Source organism: Ascaphus truei, chromosome 4, assembly GCF_040206685.1.
Source record: "Ascaphus truei isolate aAscTru1 chromosome 4, aAscTru1.hap1, whole genome shotgun sequence".
In the NCBI taxonomy this organism is placed as follows: Eukaryota; Metazoa; Chordata; class Amphibia; order Anura; family Ascaphidae; genus Ascaphus; species Ascaphus truei.
In genome coordinates, this window is record NC_134486.1 from 312,660,853 (window position 1) to 312,675,229 (window position 14,377).

General features: G+C 39.5%; 1 protein-coding gene across 1 annotated transcript; it reads left to right on the forward strand.

Moving 5' to 3' along the window:
* Positions 1 to 952: 952 nt before the first annotated feature.
* On the forward strand, positions 953 to 13,221 carry GJB7 (gap junction protein beta 7). The gene is made up of 2 exons (XM_075597859.1): positions 953 to 1,105; positions 9,772 to 13,221. Exon 2 carries the CDS (start codon positions 9,791 to 9,793, stop codon positions 10,544 to 10,546), a length of 756 nt encoding a protein of 251 aa, XP_075453974.1. The 5' UTR covers positions 953 to 1,105; positions 9,772 to 9,790; the 3' UTR covers positions 10,547 to 13,221.
* Positions 13,222 to 14,377: the final 1,156 nt, after the last annotated feature.

Here is a 14,377-nt window from a genome sequence, read left to right on the forward strand (position 1 = left end):
TCTTGTTGCAGCTTTGTGGGAAGGTGTTAGAGGGGGAAGGGACCCTGAAGGGCTCCTTGGGGGGAGATCAAAGGTACCTCCAGTAGTTATTTGGGGAAGGCAGAGTCACCCTTGGCTTCGGCAGTCGGTATGGCAGTGACCTTCCAGTGGTGGTGTTGTCCACGGCCAAGTGGTTTGGGCTGTCACTTGGCAAATAATTACAAGCCGAGGGTATCCCTCAAGTTTATGGATGGTGACGGAGTAACTTAGCAGGGTACTGAAGTTTGGTTATTGTGTTAAGGTTTAATAAAGCTACGACCTGATTCTCCCAAGCTCATGTGTGTGTTTTATTAATAAAGAGGTGGACACTCAGGGGTTGAGGGATAGGTAATGCAATGACTTTCCATATTATTTCCAATGGGACAAATATGAAACTTCAAGACCACAGCTGCATTAGTCTTCCGGAATACATTAGAGAAAATGTCAGCATCCTTTTCATTGACACGTTCCTGTAGCTAACCTTCTCTCATCAGATCACAAAGATATTGAAAAAACAAATACAAGGGAAAAAAATATTTTCACCATATTTAACTTATTTATGTATGACCCTCCAAATACATAACACCTTTTTTTTTTTTTTTACAATAACAAAATTCACAATTTTGTATCTGATACCATCAGGAAATATACTCAAGATCAGTAATGTCTGAAACTAAAGAAAAGGCTTGGGAAATTCTCACTCATAGGATTAGTAACATGGAGTTACAGTACTTATTCCTTGCTTTTCCTATATCAATCTATTGCTTCCTACTTTCTAATCCCACTTTCTTGAGTCCTTTTTATTGCATTAAATATGATCTAACTAAGGTCACAGATGGATACTGCATTTCAGGTTCTTTGTGTCGTTTATTGTAAACACTGGTGGCTCAAGGGTGTTCTCATCTGAGTAATAGCAGCACAGGATCAGGTTACACCTGTTCAGCTTACACTTCTACCTTGGAGACAGCAGGGCTGCTTTGGTAATGCTCTCATAGTGATACAGTAGCTCTTCAGAGGAAAGGACATTAACATGCATTTTTAATGCTTCTACCTAGCTGTTGACTTTTCATCTCCAGTGGCATCACCGGTAAGTTATTGCGTTTTTCAATATGATAAAGAGATTAATTCATGCATAAGATTACGTGTAGCATGATTTCATGCCTTGTGTGTTAATCAGCAGCAGCATAGCAATATTGCTAATCGTTCTCAAATAGATTTGCAAATATATTTTTCTTAACGTTGATGGTTTGCCGACTCTCGGAAACCTTGTGGAATGATTTTTCTTTTCATCCCAAGATAAACACAGGTGGTTAGAGGTATAGCTTGAATCATACGTACAGGGTGACAGTAAATCCAGCATTTACATTTTTGCCAGTCTCGGGACTCAACGTCAACAACGAATACAGATTTATATTGATCTCTAGTTAAGACATGAGAGTTGGAAATACATGTGCATGCACACTAACTTGTGTCATTAACAAGTCAGATAGAAATGGTTGGAGTTCTGTTGTGTTATTCACTTGTTTGCGCACTTGCAAATCACAGGTTGCTATGTTACTGTAAACATGGTTATATGAAATCTGCCACTTCTCCTGTTGATTCATGTGGTCATCCAATTGATAAGAAAAATGGTCAAATGTGCTAATTCTATCGCATGTTGTAAAGGGTCAGATAAGTCATGTAGCATACTAACAAGTGGCTGAGCAATATTTATATATTTTATTTATAAAATGTTTTACCAGGAAGCAATACATTGAGAGTTACCTCTCGTTTTCAAGTATGTCCTGAGCACAGAGTTATGATGACAAATACATGGTTACAAATACATAGTTACAGTGAGTGAAAAGGGTTATACATTATATACAATACATTGTATGCACAGTTAAAGATAATATATATTATAGGCTTATGTAACAGTTACATGTATGTACATTTTTTTTAAATTACTACTTTTGTTTTAATGATAAATTAATCAATACAATGTTAGCTTTACTAAAATGGAGGGAATTGGGAATAACAGGATTTAGAATCATTTAAAAAATGTAGTAATTTTTTGTTGATTTTGACCTGCCTTGAGAGTGGAGTAATGCAAATAATACAAACTGATTAGGGGGGGGGGGGGAGCAGAGGGGGGACTTATTTGATGCCCATGTATTAATGTTATGTAATGTTATGTATCAATGTCCATATCTTTTGAGGTTTTAAAACAGGGCATATTTACATAAATATCACATTCTGGAACCTGTGTTGGTAACCACATAATAGATCAAACTTGAGACAAAAGTTTCCTACATTTGTCACAGGTGCTAGCAACGATGTATTGCATTTCATTTTCCTGCTTTTAATGGGAAAGCCGAAAATTGGAGTAAAAGATTCTCCCTCTGACAAACAAATAAGTAAAGCAATAGAATAAAAGGAAACGCAAAAACAGAAAATAAACAATTCTGGAAGCGCCGGCATATCATCAGAATAAACTCTCTCGTTCTCAGTAACTGTAGGAAACCACCTATGGCTCGTCGCCAGCACTTAGCAGCATAATGTACAATTCTCCGGTGAGGCAGAATCCTGCTAAAGATAGCACATTCCCACAAGTCAGGATGCAACAGACCAGGAGTGAGCTCTGCCAGTGCCTTGGGCCTCACTAAATATAATATTCTCCTGAAAAACACAAACATAGATATGGATGCAAAGGAACGCGTTATCTCACTAAAATGCATTAGCCGCCATCAATTTCTAGCAATTATTTAATTCGGGGGTTATTTATTAAACTGTGGCAGTGCTGATCGGACAATAATGTACAGAAACGCCTGTTTAGGGAAACGATCACAGTTTGATACATACCCACCTCAGAGCGTATATTGCTCTTCAGCAAATTACTGTCAATGTTTCAGGCCCTAAGTGCAATAATTTCACAGTTATGTAACAAATCAGTCACGGTTACCCCAGTTAGGGTCGTAAATGGGTGTTGTGACATTACATTAAAGCAGCATTTCCCCCAGAAAAAAATTAAGTCTGAACATAAACTGTTAGTTTATTCCTAACCGTTCATTTTTTTAACTTAAGTTTTTGCTGAGTTTGTACCTGTTTAAAAAAAATTAAATAATAATTAATTATTAATTAATAATAATTATTATTTCCCTGCCACAGTTGTTACCATGACAACCTCTGTTGTTTTAATGTGTGTGGATGGCAGCGGCCATTTTCTTTTTTCTTTTACTTCCTTGGGAGTCAAACTGCCTGTAACATACATCTGTGTATCTATAAAACAGGTTAGCATCAAATGTTGAAAATGAGCTAACAAATTTGACACAAGAGGAACTTCTTGTACCCCATTGTGGGCTACTCTGCACAATCTGGATATGTATTCTGTTGAATAATTTTCTTTTCACCATAAAATACACAGGTGTGAAAAGGCTAGTGTGAATAATGCGTGCAACGTGACGGCACTTTCCTTGCGATTAGCAGGTCCCAGTACTCATCTCCGTGTTGGAAGAACTTACACAGTATTTTAGAACAATAGCAGCCCCTTCTAACAATGGAGTTAATTACCTGGTGACCAAGCACTGTAATGCAGTCCAAACAGTCACTGTGAGGTAACATTAAAATAAGCTGCATGATACCTGTAGAACTAGATCTATTAAAATGTGCAGGGCCATCTCAAGCACAGAGTAGTCAGACTGATAGTAACAAGACACTGGAATGAATGGGTAAACACCTGTCACGCCCAATGCAAAATTAGATTTTGCATATGGTTAAACCTCATTTGTTTATTTTTAAACACTACCTAGGGCTGCAAAGCAATAGGCGTGGGGGGTGAAAAATGACATTGTGTGTGGGATATGATGGGTCCATAGCAATCTTTTCACTTTGAGGATTAAGGGAAGGTTGAAGAGCTTATGGGAAATAAGAATATGACAGATAGTGCTCTTTTTTAGTTTCCTAGATATTGGGCCCCATATATCAGAAGATCACCCTCTTCATAGCTTGCTAGTGTCACAGAAAGTGGTAACTGGTAGTATATTCATCCTATAGGCTATGAATATGTGCTGATAAGCCTATGCAAGTGCCCAGTGCTGTATAGTTGTCACTAAAATTAGCAGGGACTGAGCCACTATTAGTTGATTGCTCAAATTGATGGCAGTGTAGATGTCCCCTTGAAGACCAAAGATGACCTATTTCTTCATGGTCTGATTGCCAACAGAGGGCTAGTTCTATTACTCGGGCAGCAAGATATAACACTTCTCTCCCTGTACTGGTTGGTACACTAGAAGTCTCATGTAGAAGTTATTGTGTTTATTTCATGTTAAGAAAATGTTCTTATAGTTAGAAATGAGCTGTGTTAAAGGAAGCAGCAAAGCAATGTGCTGCAGGTTCTTCATGTAGGAAAAGGCTTTATGTGGGTATAATAACTTCTGATTAATCTCTGCTTCTGGCAGAAAGTCATGCCCTGTCCACATTCAAATAATTTGGCAGAGGAATACATAGTTCATGAATAGAAAACACAAAGGTGCCGTTTGTGCAATGTACGTACACTTAACATTAGGGTTTTCCCCCCTGTAGGAATTAATTACGTGAGTAAGAACAACCACACATTAAAGTGGAAGCAAAAAAACAGGTACATTTCCAGAACAGATCCCAGGAATAACCTCTTCACCGCACTTACGTAACATGGAGCCTTTTGTATGTTTGGCAGTTCATAAATTTGGGGGAAGCCTGCATAAGGGCAGAAGATAGTAGCTCACGATGAATGCAAATCTTTAATGATACAGAAGCCCTCCACATTTGCACTTTTTCTTAGCATACTTTAAATATTTTAAAGCTCATCTGGCTAGGGATGAGGAAGGACATTATTATAAAATGTATCTATGAATAGAAAATTTGCACAGTGTCCGACTATCCCAATTTATGAGGGAGACTCTTGGATTTGTACCATTTGTTTGCTGCTTACTTGAAAATTATTATCAGCATGTCCATTTGAACATTTAGGAATCTCCCACAAATCCATCACTACTGATCTGTCACCTACAATTTAATCTCAAAACGCCCTGATAGAGACTTTCAAATGTAAGGCCAGTAGGCATCATGGTTAGAGATGTGTGACATTTTCACTTGACTTTTTGAATAAGCAAAAATGACCCTTTTTGCAAACTTCGAACTTTCACACGTGTTTGTGAGGAGTTCACCCCCCTAAAAACATCAAAGTCTAAAATAAAATTTTCAATTGAACTTTGAATTTTGACAGACGAAAAGTAGCATGGTATATGTGTTTAGAAAGAGAGAGTTTGACCAAAAATGTTGCTGCCACTGAACTTTTAAGGGTAAAAGATTTTGAACAATATTGGCCCATATTTACCAATTGAGGATAATGGGTTACTCCAACAGTCCTGGAATGTTATCTTCTATCCGTAAGTAATTAACGCAGATATGGCTCAACTATGGAGTGGGTATACTACTAGGTGAGTGAACAAATTCAATATTGCATAACCCTCCTGAAGGTAACAGAAAAGATGCACTTCGCTGCACCTCATTGGAGATAGCTGTGTAATAAAAGTCCAAAAATCACCAAATTCAGTGATGGCAGTCCATGTAGATGAAATAAATCTTCCAAGTATCTTACCCACTTCTAGAGCCAACTGGATTCTTTGTGGGCGTGTCCAGCCGCAGATTCAAATCCAAACAGGAACAAAATATGCAAAAAAATGCACAAAGCAGCGCACTGCCCAGGGAGACAGGTATATAAAAATAGAAAAATATTTATTGACGATCACACATGACAAACAAGGAGGTGTGGACCCTCCTATGCATTTCACACAACACAGTGCTTTATCAAGGAGTAGTACTCCTAGTACACATAGTTTGTTCCCATATTTATCAAGCAGTTTTCTGCCATAAGATCTTACATAGTTACACAGTGGATGAGGTTGAAAAAAGACATATGTCCATCAAGTTCAACCTACAGGTGCGCTACATTATGCTAAATTTAGACAGATACTTTATCCTATAACCGTACTTACAGTATATTGATCCAGAGGAAGGCAAACAAAAAACCGCAGTGACACATCATCCAATGATATCTCATAAGGGGAAAAATAAATTCCTTCCTGATTCAAGGAATTGGCAATCAGATGACTCCCTGGATCAACATCCTTCCCATGTTTACTTATTTGGTATATCCCTGTATACCTTCCCTTCTAAAAAGATGTACAACTTTTTTTGAACATATCTATTGTATCTGCCATCACCGTCTCCATGGGTAATGAATTCCACATTTTAACTGTCCTTACTGGAAAAAAAACAAAAACAAAAAAAACATACATTTCCTTTGTTGCTGGTGAAATCTCCTTTCATTCAACATTGAGGGATGACCCTGTGTCCTTTGGACTGCCCTTGTGATGAATAATTATTTTGAAAGCTCCTTGTACTGTCCCCAAATACATTTGTATATAGTTATCATATCCCCTCTTAGACACCTGTTCTAATGTAAACAAATCTAATTTCTCTAGCCTCTTCTCATAAATCAGATTATCAATCCCCTTTATTAATTTGGTGTTTCTTCTCTGCACTCTCTCTAGTTCCATAATGTGTTTTCTAAGGAGTGGTGCCCAAAATTGTATTCCATATTCAAGGTGTGGTCTTACTAATGCTTTATAAAGGGGCATAATTATGTTTACTTCCCTTCCATCCATTGCCCGTTTAATGCTAGATAAGATCTTGTTTGTCTTTGCAGCCACTGCATGACTTTGGGCACTATTGCTAGGCCTGCTGTCTACAAGCACTCCTAAATCATTCTCCATCAAGGAGTCCCCTAATTTATCCCCATTTAATTTGTAAGTCGCCTGTTTATTGCATCCCAAAGGCATAACCTTACATTTATCTGTATTAAACCTCATCTGCCATTTACCTGCCCAAGTTTCCAGTCTCTCCAAGTCCTTCTGAAGAGAAATTACATCCTGCTCTGATTCTATTACCTTACACAATTTAGTATCATCAGCAAAGATGGAGACTTTGCTCTCGATGCCAACCTCAAGGTCATTAATAAACAAGTTAAAGAGCAGGGGTCCCAGTACTGATCCTTAGGTACTCCTCTCAGAACTTATTTACTTAAATTTTATTAGTTTGTTAATATAGAGGTAGTGGCTTCCTCCTACAGCACTTCTATTGCAATAGATTCTTCCCTGGTAATCACAGAGGCAAAGAATATGTTTACTACCTCTGCTATTTCCTTATCTCCAATAATCTGTCTGCCCACCTCAAACTGAAAGGGTGCAATATTTTCTTTTTAATTTTTTTTTGTTATTAAGGTACTTAAAGAACTGTCACGTAATGGTACTGAGCAGACCCCGCAAGTTCGTTTGGATCGCCAACCCAAAACACGGTGTTCAAGGAGCTATGTTTATTTGCAAGGAATAGAAGCATACAAACATACCCAAAACACACATTATCCACTTTGTGACCCACCTCTAACCTGGGAAAGGATTGGATTTCTCCCCACGGTTAGCCGGAGGTGGTGCCAGGGGTAGCCGCAATAATCCCTCTGTTTCCTGGTTGGGGAAACAGTCCGTTATGTGGTACAGCAAAGTCCTGGGGGCCGCTTGGAGAGCGGGCACACAATACTGCTGCGGCCAAGTTTATTCGAGCATTTGCCCGTTCTTGGCCGCAGCAGTAGCCTGGCGCGCGCCCGAGTGTGACGGGCGCGCGCCGAAGCAGCGGAAGAGCGCCCTCCGATCGGGGCGCTCTCCCTACCGCTGCCGGGTCCGCCGGGTCCCCCGGAACCCCCTGCCGCTGTCCCGCGATCGCGGGACACCAGGGCTCCCTCGGGGAGCCCCTGGACGTGCGTGCAGGGGGCGCACGCTCCCGAAGACGCGTGACCGCGCGTCTATGACGCGCGGCACGCCGAGGGGCGGCCACTAGCAAGCCGGGAAATCTCCCGGCTTGCGGTACCGACCACACTGCAATAAAGTGTGTCGGTACTGTAGATAAAAACAGTCTGTGTCTTTGGCGCAATTACCGGTAGAGGCTGTCCCACTAGTCCGGGGACCGACCTCAACTGGTTAGTTCTTGTAAGGGGTAAAGAGTATCAACTCTCTGCGGTAGACAGAAGCTGATCCCTGGAAAAATTCTTCAAAAAGACTTTGGTTGCTTGGCTTTGTTTCTTTTGCTTGGTTTCTTGGCTCAGGACGCACCAGAGCATATGGAACCGGACCTCTCAGACAGACGGGGGTTTAGTTCCGATTGTCGACTCAGTCCTACTGCAACCAGGACCCAGGAACTTAGTCTCCCACAAGAGACTCACAGTACACCCCACACGGTATACAGATACAGTCCCCTCAAGAACCGGGTTCAGAGACGACTTGAGACAGGCTGAGCTGTTCTAAGACACACAGGAACAGTTTGGGGCTTTCACTTATACCTCAAACTTCAGAGAGATGCTAGAATGTCTGCGCGCATCAAAGGGTTTTTCTGGCCTCTTTAGATCTGGCTGAGGTAAGTGTGAACTGCTGGCACTCTATTCCCTGGGGTGTTTCTGAGGTAGGGATATGATACTGATTCTTTTCAGCAAAAGACTCATTTTTTGATTACCATGAAGGGGTTCCCCGAGACCCTGGGTTTTTCCCCACAAAGTTTCGCCCCTTCTAGCAAGGTGGCGGTACCAGAAACTAGTTGCTAGCCCCAGCGGTTCCAGAGTTATAACTCCAGTTATTGAGGGAAGGGGTCCAATCCGATTTAGCCCACAAATAGTACAATACAAACACAAAAGAACTGGCAGGGACATCATTCATGGGGGGACCACAGCAATAATACATTTATATACATGTTCCCATTATGTGGACCGTATCTTCAGGGTGCAACCCAGAAATACAATAGCACCCCACGTCACAAGGACGTTTTAGGCTTGATCTTACTTTCTATTGCAACCCTTTTATCATTATCCATTTTTGCTAATTTGATTGCCCTTTTGCAATTTTTATTACATTCCTTATAATTCTGATACGATGTCTCCGTCTCTTCTGACTTAAAGAATCTAAACACCTTCCTCTTCTTTTCCATTTCCTCCCCTACCTGTTTATTTAGCCACATTGGTTTTGACTTATTTCTTCTATACTTATTACCCAAGGGTATATATACACTGATGTGTGCTTTTCTAACTTTTATGGCTCTTGAAGACACCTTACAGCCTATTGACTTATATGAGCTACAAGCAGTCTTCCTGAGCTGGAAGGTGTCTCAAGGAAGAAAACTGCTGAGTAAATATAGCTTATTATGCTTCTGTCAGTCATCACAAAATGTCATTGAATGAAATACCGGTTCTGCCTGATTAGAAGGCGTTGGTTTTTTCAATAAAGTTAAGTTGTAAAGTGCATACTCGCCTTATAACTGGGCCCGCCCACTTTGCGAGCCAATTAGCAGTTGGATGTAGGAAGGTAAAACGGAGGAAGCTCCACCTTGGGGACCTGAAGCAGCCATGTTGCTTGTGGCAGAGACGCTGTGTGTGTGTGTGTAAACTTTTTTCTTTCCAGCTACTACTAAAATTAAGGGGTCTACTTATATTCAGGTTCGCCCTATAAGATCGGTCAAATACGGTCATATCTTTTCACAGGTTTTTTTTTACCATCCATTTGAAGGAGTGTAAACTGACATTTTTGTTCTTTTACAATTTACAATTTTGTTAGAAATTTTTATGGCTATCTTAAATCACAGAAAATGTGCAGTATTTTTCCAAGAGATAAATAGTTTGTTTGATTGTTTTCACAGAACTTCTCCTGGCTGTGAGATGAGCTGGACATTCCTACGTGATATTCTGAGTGGAGTCAATACATACTCCACAAGCATCGGAAGGATCTGGCTTTCTGTTGTGTTTATATTCCGAGTGCTGGTATATGTGGTGGCTGCAGAAAATGTATGGAAAGATGAGCAGAAAGAGTTCGAGTGCAACGTCCGACAGCCCGGCTGTGAAAACGTCTGCTTTGACCACTTCTTTCCCATCTCCCAGTTGAGGCTCTGGGCCTTACAGCTAATTATGGTGTCCACTCCATCACTTCTTGTTGTTCTACATGTTGCTTACCGAGAAAGCAGAGAGAAGAGGCACAACAGGAAGCTGTACGATAACCCTGGGAGCATGGACGGTGGTTTATGGTGCACGTACGTCTTTAGCCTCCTCTGCAAAACCATGTTTGAATTCGGCTTCCTCGTGTTGTTCTACAAGTTATATGATGGTTTCAACGTGCCGCGTATGGTGAAATGCGACATGGAGCCTTGTCCCAATATTGTTGATTGCTATATCTCTAAACCTACAGAGAAGAAGATATTCCTGTACGTTGTGTTGGTGACCTCAATCCTTTGTATTTTGCTAAACGTCAGCGAGCTAATGTACCTCCTTTTCAAATACTTCTCAAAATGCTACGTAAAGAGATATGTAAAAACAATGGATAAGGCAGAATGTCAGTGCAAGAATCAGCAACATGGCAACCACACTGAAATAGCGGTTTTGTCTTCCTCGCAAAAAAAAATCAATGACTCACTTGAATAATTGCAACTTGCCAATTAAGCAACAATTACATTTATTGTCAACCTCCCGCACTGTACAACTCTTATTTTGTTTTCTTTGATGTTCACTGCTTTTTAAGGATTATACAAAATGCCATTTTTAATTTATAAGCAATATTCCTAGAAAGACTGAACAGATTACTGGAACCATATGAACCTTGCCCCTTCATACTTGTGGGTGTCATAGAAAAGGAACAGAAAAGGCTTAAAGTCCCTTATTTAGCACACTATTATTTAATGGGGCATAACTTTCTCCTTCGGCTAGATTAACCCCTTGCTATGGTTTCTGTCCCTTTGTAGGACATGGAAATAATGTGTTAATCTGTGTTTTCTTCATCTTGATATATATTTCATCCAGTGCTAGGGGTTTGACCAGCATACAGTATCTGATCATTTTTGTTGCAATTTTATATATAACATACAATAACCAACCTCCTTTCTTCTTGATATTGGTTAAACGCTGAATGGGCCTGCAGTGAATTGCAAAGCAACTCTGGCACTCAAGGCGTTAAAAATGGAACAGGACAGTCAAGTCACCCTGGAAGAGTCTGCAGTTCTCCTGAATTTTGACTTCAATAAAAGCAAACTATTATGTTAGTAATGTTAGTAATGTTCAGTGGAGGATGTTAACGGAATATAAACATATGTTTCAGCATCTGGAAAGGAAATGCCATGTGTTTAAAAATGGTCACACAACTTAATTAATGGCATTTTATCCATTAAAGAAGAAAACAAGTTGGATGTGTACTGGAGTTGCATCAAGTCCCGGCAATGCTGAACTCTCTGACAAGGAAGAGTTTGACCTTGACAGCTCACTGCTTTATTATGAGCATCACTAGCTGTACAGATGCTCACTTGGTTATGGGTACAGCATATAATATGAAACCATTAACATGAGAACCAAAGTATTTCCATATGAGACAAATTATAGGTCAAATCAATTATGAAATCAGTTGTTATGAACCAGGGGGTACGTGAAGCCTCATCAGGGGGTATAAGAGATACAGTATATCATACATTGTCTAACATACGTTTAGGTCGAAAGAGTCTAATAAAATGTCTTGACCATTTTAAGTTGCCTGGGTTTTACAGTTCCAAAACACGCATGCGCATGGAAACCAGATCTCTCGTATTTCTCCCTACTCCTGTTATCTCACTTCCGGTCAGACATCACTGCAGTGAGCTGGTGCTGTGAGTCGCACGGTAGCGCTCTGGTCGCTCCAGGACTACATCAGGTATCTCTTAGTACCTCCACCTGAATCAATCACTGCCCTAATCTCCTAGCCCGACAGATGTAATGCTCTGTGCTCAGAGGTTTCTCGCGGGCAATCACTGACTTTTACCTTTCATTTTGGGAAGAACCTATGTTCAATTGTGTGTGTGTGTATATATATATATATATATATATATATATATATATATATATATATATATATATATATATATATATATATACACACACACACAAATTGAAGATGTACATTGAAAATTTTTAGTTCGTACTATTTTTCAAGGGTTTAATTCTTACTTCGCCCAGCGATTTTATAATCTTAAAGAGCCGTACCAGGATTCATATGTGCAGTATGGCTTTATGTTCATGCGTGTTTTTTTAAATAAATATACTGCAGATTACACATAGTTAAAGTCCCCATTGAGCGGGGGTAGGTGAAGTCTCACTGTAAGACCAAGGGATACGTCAACTAAAAAAGGTTCGGAACCGCTTTACTAAATCATCTTCAAATCATGTTTTACATTTCTTAGTGATGAACGTATCACCCTGAAAAAGGCCCCATTGGCAGAACAAAATATCAGATTCCAGCCTTTCGTGTATATAAACATAAAACTCTGGTGGGCCATGTTATCAGACCTGTCAACTCTCACTCATTGTAACCATGTGAAATCTCATAGATTACAATAGTCTCACTGTTTAAAATCAGGACTTTCCCATGATGATAAAGAACACTTATAAGCACATTCGCATTGCAGACAGATCCCCAACCCTGCTGTACCCCATAATCACACCGATCTTCCATTGCAGCCAGTGGTTCATGGTCATAATATGCAAATTAGCACTCCTAGTGTGTCATTTGTTTAAATTCTTATTTATTTAAGATGATGTCTGCGGTTTCATACAGCTTTCACAGCCAAGCCTGGGTTACAGATGTGCATGGTCAGCAAACCTAATCACAGCTTTTTGACCTTTTGGGTCTCATCAGTGTGAGGGTCATTGCTGTCCTTGCATTGTGAGGCTGGTCATAGTTATATACTAGATACTACAATAAGTTATTGCAAGTGACAAAAGCTCCACTGTACAGAAATTTATGAGCACATTCCAGACAGGTTACCAAACATTTTTCACAAGTTTTCATGCTGCTTTGCAGTAGCTCTGCATAGAGACGAACATTGTCTGTGGTATTGACCACCCAATGATGCATCTTTTCAAGGTTCCCGGTGTCCCACTCTCCCGAAGGTTTCTTAATCCTGGAGGGTTCTGAAAGACTTGATTTGAGGGGAGATGATCTGGTTTAGCCTCCCTGAGCATGTCTGTCCTTATCACCGACACTGGCACTTTTTATCATTGTTATAATGGTTCATTTTAAGGATAATACATTTCTGGAAAAGTTTCCAATACAAAAAAAAAACAAAAAAAAAACCCACCATACAAATCTCAGTTTATTTGCAGTTTCCTATACGTGCTTAGTGTTCTACCAAATATTTATGAGTTCATCTTGGAACAAGACACTTAATTGTGAGTGAATAATAAAAAAAAAAATTAAAAAAAGCGTTTGCACCATTAGGGATGTATTGTTTTGTATTTATCATGATTGTATTTGTTACTGTTTTTTTAAATAAACATATTTATGAAAGGAAAAATGCAAGTTGAAGGCATGAGGTTCACTAAAAAATCCCCTCCGTGTTTTATATTTTTGGAAAATGTTGTTGATTTTCATATAATTATTTTTTTTACAAGTGCATTTTTAAATGAGTCCTAATCACAATAGGACATAACAAAGCTTTAAAGCTAAGTGCACTACACATTTAATACTGCTCACTCTGGTCAAGCTATTGCACATTTAATTTTCACTATTCAGATACATGCAACTCTAGTAAAGATGTTCCACTTACCAGCTAAAATATATTTTGTACTAAGGCAAATTTAACAAATTACAATGGAGTTGCCATACTGACCAAGACCGTCCCTAATACCCAGGAAACTCCACAGCCACTTGCAAGTCATCTGATTGGCTGGTCAGGAAGTGCTATACGTTCATTCACATGGGTCTGTGAGATGCCGTTAATTCAACACCTAACGCTGTACTTCCTTCCCAAGACTTTTTGCATATCTTAAACAGCACTATTTATACATAAGAGATATATATATACATATACATATATATGCAATACGATACCGTTTGAAGACGAATATCAGAGGCAGCACTCCAAGTAAGTGGTCAAAAGAAATTTGTATTAACAAGACATCTTATCCAACGTTTCGGTCCTCGTGCGGGACCTTTCTCAAGGTGATGTGAGTTACAGAGTGAATAAGAACACATATACCCTCAAAACACATGACACACAGGTGTGCCACATAAACATCATTGAACAATGCATTTGCATACATTATTGTTCAGCTAACATATGATTGAAAACAATGTAGCACTGTCATAAAACACCAAAAGTGATAGTGTGCAGCATAGTAATAAATGTGAACATAAATAACAACATGGCCTGGCAAAAAAAAAAAAAAGAGATGATAGTACAGAGCAGCACTGAAAAAACAAGCTGGTGCCAGGCTCTGTGGATCAGAGCTGGC

Excerpts from the sequence above, each read along its gene's own strand:
- GJB7 (XM_075597859.1), top strand. The coding sequence starts at position 9,791 with ATGAGCTGGACATTCCTACGTGATATTCTGAGTGGAGTCAATACATAC.